General features: G+C 37.2%; 1 protein-coding gene across 1 annotated transcript; it reads left to right on the forward strand.

The window, feature by feature from the left end:
* The first annotated feature begins 2,158 nt into the window (after positions 1-2,158).
* On the forward strand, positions 2,159-2,773 carry LOC108364516 (ATP-dependent DNA helicase PIF1-like). The gene has a single exon (XM_017618218.1). It carries the CDS (start codon positions 2,159-2,161, stop codon positions 2,771-2,773), a length of 615 nt encoding a protein of 204 aa, XP_017473707.1.
* The last annotated feature ends 6,719 nt before the right edge of the window (positions 2,774-9,492 follow it).

Below are 9,492 nucleotides of genomic sequence, written 5' to 3' on the forward strand. Positions count from 1 at the left end.
TGGTTATTCTAACAAAACTTGTGGACAAAATGGATATTTCCGAAACTGAGGCAGCACAACTATCAAATTCAGAGAAGGCTCGGCTTATAAGGACAGATCCTGTAACCTGTTCACGGTACTTCGATTATCGTTTCCGACAAATGGTTAAGCTACTCAAAGATAAAATATTTGAGCCACATGTGCTTATTCATTATTACTGGAGGATTGAGTTCCAACACAGAGGTAGTCCTCACTGTCATGGAATGTACTGGATAAGTAACGCACCTACTCTGGAGACAGAAGGTGTTATAAATATTGACCCCATTGTGGAATTTGTCGACCAATTTATAACAACAGATGGAAGCAATCCAGAGGTGCAGCAATTTATTGACTACCAAAGACATAGTCATGGTCGGGCTTGCTTGAGAGATATAAGAGGTCAGCAAGTCTGTCGTTTCAACATGCCTTACCCACCAATGCCCCGAACTGAGGTATTATTACCTCTGGACGAAAACGAAGTAAGCGAACAACACCTGGCTCTGTTGCAAAAAATTAAAAATGTTTTAAGCCAACAGAATGATAATATGGAAGCAGAGAACTTGAACAACTTTGAGGAATTCTTAATGCATCCAGACATTTCCCCAACCTATGAGAATTACAAATTAGCGCTGCGTTCCAGTTTAAAGAAGCCTCAAATATTTCTACGAAGGAAATTTTCAGATAGACTGCTTAACGCATATAACAGCGACATTTTGCGTTTGCATAGAGCAAATATGGACATTCAGTTCATACTTGACGCCTATGCATGCTGCAGCTACATAATAAATTATATCAACAAATCTAATAGAGGGGTATCTCAGCTGTTAAGACAAGCCATGGATGAAATAAATGACGGAAATTTCACAATTAAGCAAAAATTACAACACATAGGCAATAAATTTGTTAACGGATCGGAGGTGTCCGCCCAAGAAGCATCCTATAATATTTTGGGTCTCCATCTTTCAGAAGCCAGCGAAGGAGAAATTTTTATTAATACGTCACACCCAGGCAAAAGAGTCAGAATGGTGAAGCCGAAAAGTGATCTAGGAAGGCTTCCTGCTGATTCAACTGATATTTATGTACCGAACTTGCTGGATCATTATATTCAAAGGCCAAGTCGGCTAGGGCAACTCTGTCTTGCTGATTTTGCTGCATTGTACCGATTTTCAAAAACAAGAACAGTGTCTACACTTGAAAACGAGGACAATGAAGAAGTCGAACCAGTTGATGAAAATTCTGAAGCAAACGAGCTCCGGCTTCAATTAAATGATAGGAGCGGTTTCATCTGGAAGAGAAAGCGCCCTCTTATATTAAGGTGGAGACGTTTTAGTGTTGAATTTTCTCGATCAGACTACTTTCGGGAAATGGCTATGCTATTTTATCCCTGGCGTAGCGAGGCAGCTGATTTAATCGATGCCGACATAGAATGAGTTTGTAATGACAACAAATCAATTATTGAATAGAACAAGCTNGAGTTTGTAATGACAACAAATCAATTATTGAAGAGAACAAGCAGAAATACGACAAGTTCTCAGACCGTGAGCTCGAAAATATTTTAGAGAACTTAAATCAGCAAACAGCAGAGGAAGATGTTCAGGTTGATGTTACCCCTTTCTTGAATGAAGAGTTTAGAGCACTAGCTATTCCAGAAATCGGCAATGATGTCGACGTATTTCAAAGCGATGAGCCATAGAACCCAAACTTGGAGGAGGTCAGGCTCATAAGACTACCTATACTTATTCAAGAAAATGAGCTGCTCTCAATTGTGCGCTCCTTGAACAGAAAACAGCGGGAATATTTTTATCATGTTCACCATAACATGAAGCTGAAGAGACACTTTTACGAATACGTCGGAGGCGGAGCTGGAGTAGGAAAAAGCCGATTAATTTCCGCTTTATACCAGTCACTGACAACACGAGCAAACAGCTTATCCGGCAGTAATCCCGAGACAATTAAAGTCTTATTGTGTGCTCCTACAGGAAAAGCTGCATTTGGGATTGGAGGCGTTACTTTGCACTCGATTTTTTCCTTACCGATAAACCAATCCTCAACTGAATTACGACCTCTCAGCAATGATAGTGTTAATTCTATCTATTCAAACCTAATAGACCTTCAGTTAATAATAGTGGACGAAATTTCAATGGTCGGTGCCAAAATATTTGGATATTTAGATGCCCGTTTAAAACAAATATTTCGCTCTAGCGAGTATTTTGGAGGTATACCATTAATTGTTTTTGGCGACTTAAAGCAACTCTCGCCAGTAGGAGACACATGGATTTTCTCACCAAACCAATTGGATCCATATAGCGCAATTACTGGCACACCACTTTGGGATTTGTTCCGTTTCTTCGAACTCACCGAAATAATGCGCCAAAGAAAAGATCAGGCATTTGCCGTTGCTCTCAACAACATGTCCGAAGGAAATATGACATCTGATGATATCGAGCTCATTAAAGCAAGAGAAACCAATTTTAACGAGATACCCAACGACTGTATTCATCTTTTTTATTCCAACGCGGATGTATCTCTATATAGTACTGCAAGATTGGCTAAAATCGCCACAGAAGAGTTTATCTCTACAGCGAAAGACAGTGTGAAGGCGAACTCTCTTTCGGAGCGAAGTAAAACGGTTATATTGGATGCCATAAAGAATTTTAAAATATCGGAGACACAAGGAATGTGCTACGGTTTACAACTGAAAACCTCTGCAAAATACATGATTATGGTCAACATTAATACTGCAGATGGTTTGTAAATGGAGCTACGGGCCGACTAATGCAAATTGACCATCGAGGCCCCGAACGGACACCAGTAATTCTTTGGATGCACTTTTCCGAGCCAGGAATTGGAATAATAGCACGTTCCAAAAAGCCTCACTCCACGAATCGAGCTGGACACCAATTGAAAAAGTAGTGCGCACCTTCCAATATAGAAGAAACGAACATGTCTCGATAGAAAGAAGGCAGTTCCCTATAATACCAGCAGAGGCAATAACAATACACAAAAGCCAAGGAGCAACTTACAGATTGGTTGCTATTCATACTGTGAAGGGAATGAGCCGATCAGCTTTGTACGTCGGATGCAGTAGAGCAACAAGTGCTTCAGGACTATTTATTGTAGGTAATTTTATTCCACCTAGACCTTTTGGAGGCAACGAAGTAGTCCAAGCACAGCTGAATATACTTCGGACATTAAAAAAATTAGAGACGCACTGCAAATTTGCAACTGAGCGCCCAGATAACACTTTTCTATTGTACTATCAAAACATAAGAAGCTTAAGAAAGCATATCGATGACATTAGAAGTGACCACCTTATTTGTTCAGCGGATATCATTTGTTTTGCCGAGACTTGGACCCGTCCAGAAGAAGAATTACAAATCGAAGGCTATAGTATTGTGGCGCGTATCGATGGAGCAACTGAGACTGGACAAAGCCGCTCACGGAATGGAGTAATAATTTACTGTAAAACTGGTCATGAAAGTTGCTTTACCACAAGTTTCATTAAAAGTCATCATGTAGCCGGAAAAGTGTATCAGTTTCTGGCGATATCAAGACCAGACTTGGCAATCGCTGTAGTATACAGAAATCCATCTTTTTCATTACCAGCATTTAGAAGAATATTGGAAGAAGATATAAAGGAGCTGAGTAATAGAAATAATGGAGAATTAATAGTTGTTGGAGACTTTAATGTCTGTCGCATTACGTCAAATGATGTTCTTGGAACGCGCATGAGCCAACTAGGATTGCATTCCTTACTGGAACATCTTCCTACTACAAAGCAACAAACCGCGATTGATTGGTTATTGGCAAGTTTTTCTGCAGACAGAACAAGGGCGATAACATATGAAACCTCATTCAGCGACCATGACGGGATATTTTTTAGTGTTGGCGATTAATGTTATTATATTTTCACATGTACCACATACGTTTGTATTTAAACACTTTGTTGTAGAACACCTTAATTTACTTTATCATAAGTCTTTTTGTTTTATTTAATGTATTTGAAATTTAAAAGTAGTAGGTAAAAATTAAACTAAAGAATACAAAAACAAGTAAGAAAGTCTAAGTTCGGGTGGAGCCGAACATTAAATACCCGGCGCAAGTATTAAATATATGTTTTTCACCTTTCCGAAAGCTACCGCTAGATGGTAAGCCGGGGTGTATCAATTTTGAGTAAATTAGCGTCCTTAAATTTCGAAATATTGCAGTTTAAAGCATTTGTGAAAATTACCGCTACACGAAAAGCGGCTGTAAGTTTAGTCCGATTTCAATTATTTTCAACATTTTGCTTTTATGTGGCCAGCACAATAACCACACCGAGTTTGGTACAAATTGGTAGAACGGTTACCGAGTTACATATATGTAATCATAAGTGGGCGGTGCCACGCTCATTTTCCAAAATTTTATCATAAACGTCTTTCTTGGTAAAGAATTGTTGCAAGCATCAATTTTGAATAAATTTGCTTTAATAATTACTGATTTATCGAAGATTTTGTATTTTTCTAAATTACCGTTATATGGGATGTAGGCGTGGTTATCGTCCGATTTTAAAAATGGTCGGCCATTTGGTATGCTGTGCTAAGGCCAACAACTGTGCCAAGTTTGGAAGAAATTGGTGCAGCGGTTACCAAGATGTACACATGTAACCATAAGTTTTCCAAAAATTTATAATATTCTTATTTTTCGTCTAAAAGTTATTGTAAATATCAATTTTGAGTGAATAATCTTCAGTAGTTACTAAAATATCGCAGTTTTCGTATTTCTGAAAATTACCGTTATATGGGAAGTGGTCGTGGTTACAGTCCGATTTAGCCCATTTTCAATACCAACCTACCTTGGATAAATGGAAACCTACATACCAAATTTCGTTGAGATATCTTAATTTTTGCTCCAGTTATCGTGTACACCGACGGACGGACAGACGAGGACAAAGATGGCTTAATCGACCTCTCTATTGCATTCTGAGCATTTATGTATACATTTGTCTATATCTATCTCGATTCGTTTTGGCTGTTACAAACAACGTTATGTGAACAAAGTTAATATGCCCTTGTGCACAAGTGCGCTCGGGTATAAAAATTAACTGAACACATAAGGAAATTTGTATGTAGGATGTAAATATTTATTAGATATTTATAAAAAAATAAATAGTATTTTCATATTGAATATTTTTACGCTGAAAATTTAGTAAGAAGTAGTAGATGAAAGACAGCTTTTTTATTTTCATGAAAGGTATGAAGGCTTCGCCATAGCCGAAGACAGCCCCTTTTTACTTGTTTTACTTGATTTTTGCATTAGTTCTTAGTTATTCCGCTTTCTTCGGGTTTGCCATCCCCGACCTTTACGGACATGAATTCAATTCCCGATTTTTTTTAGGTTTTGTTTTTTTCGTAGCACATGGTTTTTTTATTTGCATAATATGGTTCAACACAATAGTCTTTTTGAATTTTTTTTTGCATTGCATTCGGTATGTATGTACATATATACCTATGCTCATATGTATGCCATAGCCAGACGGACATGCGAATTTATACTTTTTGTTTCTTTTCCGTTCGCTATTGGCAGTATATGTATGCATAGATATATGTACATGCAAGTATTTTCTTTTTTTTTTGACTTTCCTTTAGAATTCGAGTCACAGGGCACTTTCTGAGTTAGGTTCACTGATCTTATTTTTTTTCGCCACTTTTAAGTTTGAGTCAAGTCACATTAAATTTAAATTTTTTTATGTCTTAATTTTCAAGTTTTTTTATTTTTTTACACATGCGTATTTTCCCCGGTAGTTTTCCGATTCGCTCGCCGTCCGGAATCACGAGCGAGTGGTTTTACTTTAAAATCAGTAGGGCAGTAGGTACAGACCTCAGCACCGTGGCTGCAGGTGTACATATGTATGTATAGCCGTCGGTATATATAGTAGGCTCTCTAACTCTCCACACAGGTTCTCGACAGCATGCTGGTACCATCATCGCTGGAGGCCAAGGTGAGTACATGTCTTGCCTTTGAATATAATACTATACATAGATGCGCATATATATACATATATATACATATAGGCCCGCTGGATATATGTATGTACGTAAATTAAACCCATCTTTATCGGTTTTTCGTTGTTGTACTAATCTTGAACTACCATTGAGGGCAAAGTGGTCTCATAACGGAATTTACATGTACAGAAAGAGCACAATCGGAAGTTAGAAGTCATTGGTAGGGAATATGAATTTAGATACGTTTAAGTAGTAGAAAATATGTATTCGGGTGAAAAAAAAACAATTATTTTTTTAGGTATTAGATTAAACCTTTATTTACTTTTGAGGCATTGCTTTAGTTCAGAGATTAGGATATTAATGGAAAAAGTAGGAGTAGTGCTTAGGATTAATAGGCAATAAGAGATAAAAATCAAAAAAAAAAAAACCTGAAATTCTTATTCTATGAAGTTAATGCGTATATGTTAGCATTAGGGTGGTAGACGAGAAAAGTTCATAGTGTTAAAGATAGTAGACAAGTTGAGATTGTGAATAAAGAGTTAGAAAAAATAAATAAAAATTATAAGCTGAACTCAGGAGTTTGTTAATGTCGGAAGATCATTAGGTATGGAGTGCTGAGCACGATAGTTGGGGTGGGTGTTGCGCTTGGTCAACGCAAGGGAAGTGGGGAGTGGACACCCGATGACGGAGGACTTGGAAATTACTGACTGATATAAAGACGGACTTATGCCAGGTTAGGGGGCGTTGTTAAGAAAGGTGAGGAGTCACAACAGCGCCCAAGGCCTCACGTGAAGTTCACGCTGAAGAAGGGAGGGTTGACTCCACCTGACAGGACGGGACTGGACCATGACTTTGCTTTGTTTTCACTGTTCTTTCTGTTCTTTATCTCCTCTATGACTATCTTCTCTTTACCACACTATCTGGCATAAATACTTTTTTTGTTTATGTAGTCGACAGAGAGGCAGGCACAAATGACCCACCCCGACGACGAGCTAGCTTGGGATGCAAGCATGCCTGCATGCCGCCTCGCCTGATGCAAATAGGCTACTACATAACAAAAGCTCACCTCGGAAGAATACAACATCCAAAATGCGTTTGAACTAAAAGAAAGGCTAGAGAACATCTAAACAGACGAAGGAGATTTGTTGGTGTCATTCGATGTGATCTCCCTAATCACCAACATACCGACACATTTAGCTCAACNTGAACTAAAAGAAAGGCTAGAGAACATCTAAACAGACGAAGGAGATTTGTTGGTGTCATTCGATGTGATCTCCCTAATCACCAACATACCCACACATTTAGCTCAACGTTCATAGAATAGAAGGTTACGACATGGTGCTGTCAAAAATTTGTTTTCGTCCAATGACTTAGTTGCGAAACAAGGCACATAAATACAGGTAGAAGCCAAAATGACGTTGCTCTCATGAGAACCAAACCTTTACACTTCGACTTGTTTTCCTTTTATTTCCTATATTTCGTTACGCTTTGAATGACGTCGTTCTGACAAATTTTAATTAACATTTGAATTTTTGTAGTATTGTGCGGTCTATAGTTACTGTACGAGTTAAAAATGCAACACCTGAAGCGTTGTTTTTTATGTGGTGTTAAATAAAATGCAGACACCACTAATTTTTTTAACGTGGCTCAATATCCTTGGCGTAAGGAGCCTTGGGAAAGCAGCTGTGGGTTGAACTGCATCGAAATGCCTTGCTGTGCGTTAAACATTTTAAAGCTGCAGATTTCATAAATGCACAGGATAGGGACGTTTGATGCCAAGTGCTGTTCCCATGACCCTTATGCCGGAAAGTCCCTCCAATAACACTGCAACTCATAAATCAACTAGTAATTTTTAGCAAAAAAAAACCGACTTCAACTCCCATATAAAAAAAATATATATATATATATATCTCATGATCCGCTGATCGGATCTTAACCAGATTAGTATGGGACCACCTCTGAGACGCTACCTTTCCGATGCAAAAGAATTATCGAAATCGGTTGACGTGATCCAAAGTTATGCGGTAACATACATAAAAAAAAAAAAAAAAAAAAATAAAATTTCCGACGAACTGATAACCTCCTCCTTTTTTGGAAGTCGGTTAAAAACAGAAAACGACATACAAATTAACAAATTTTAACTAAAGAAAATAAATAAATAAAAACAAAACTTCAAATTTACTTAAGAACGTCAACCAGAGAAATGTAATTTTTTATTTTTCCTTACACACGCTCATTTTTTTTTTTACTCTCCCGAAAACTTTGACTTTTGTAAGTTTGATGTCAATTTGGCTTCTAATTGTTTTTTTTGTACCATGGTTGCGAAGTGAGTTCTGATTATCAAATGGGCATTTTTGATATAAAATCATGGCAAAGTTTATTGTAACAACATAAAGTGTTATAACTTCACGTGAATCTGGATTAACATAATAATATTCCTACAATAGTGACAAATAAAATGTAAATCGAAGGCTTATTGAAATTTTCTGGTGATTTCATTCACGCACTCGCGCATTTTTAACTAAAAAGCGTTGATAACATTGGCAAACCGAAATTGCAGTTCATCTTTAAACATACGGTAGAACTTAAAATTACCTTTTTCAGCGTAATCAAAACCAGCGCACTTAAATTTGTAATAATTTAAATAAACTCAAAGACGAAGAAAAATGTACAAACTTCAACGCAAATTGTCAAACGGTAAATATCAGGGTTACACATATTCGAAATAAAACTTTATGTATTTTTGACTAAAATAGTGTATTTTTATAAGATAATTTTTTAGGAATCTGGCAACTCCAAAAATTGAGCCATCTACGTCATCAAGATGGCGGCCATGGCTGATGTCGTAACCTTGTATTCTATGAACCATGCATTTAGCTATGAGAATCATTATCAACAAGTAGGATGAAATAAATTAATAAAAATAAATTTCAAAATATCCTGAATTTCTGTTTGCAAGAATTATTTCACCTGCAATGGAGGTTACTACGTTCAAAGCTTTGGAATGCCAATGGGTAACCCCCTTTCACCCACTATAGCTGACGTAATAATGGACGACCTATTGGAGAACACTATTTTGGACCTGAAGAAACATTTTAATATTGACATCAAATTCATTGTTAAATACGTAGACAATATTTTTGCTAAAATAAAAAAAAAAGACGCGGACATTATTCTCAGAACACTTAACAAATATCAATTCAAACTGCAATTTACAATAGAATCAGAAGCAAACCTCTGCATACCATTCCTAGATGTTATGGTCCACCGAAAAAATAATCTCATTGCACTTGACTGGTACGCAAAACCCACTTCCTCTGGGCGCCTAATAAACTATTTGTCATCGCAACCCCTCAAGTACAAGATCAACACAGCTAAAAATCTAACATACAAATTATTAACAATAAGCCACCAACAGTTCAAGGAGACGAACATAGGTAAAATAAAGAAAATTCTCGGAAGTAACAACTACCCACACCACCTAGCACAA

Source organism: Rhagoletis zephyria, unplaced genomic scaffold (genome assembly GCF_001687245.7).
Source record: "Rhagoletis zephyria isolate East Lansing unplaced genomic scaffold, Rhagoletis_zephyria_1.1 Rzeph_scaffold_01579, whole genome shotgun sequence".
Classification (NCBI taxonomy): domain Eukaryota; kingdom Metazoa; phylum Arthropoda; class Insecta; order Diptera; family Tephritidae; genus Rhagoletis; species Rhagoletis zephyria.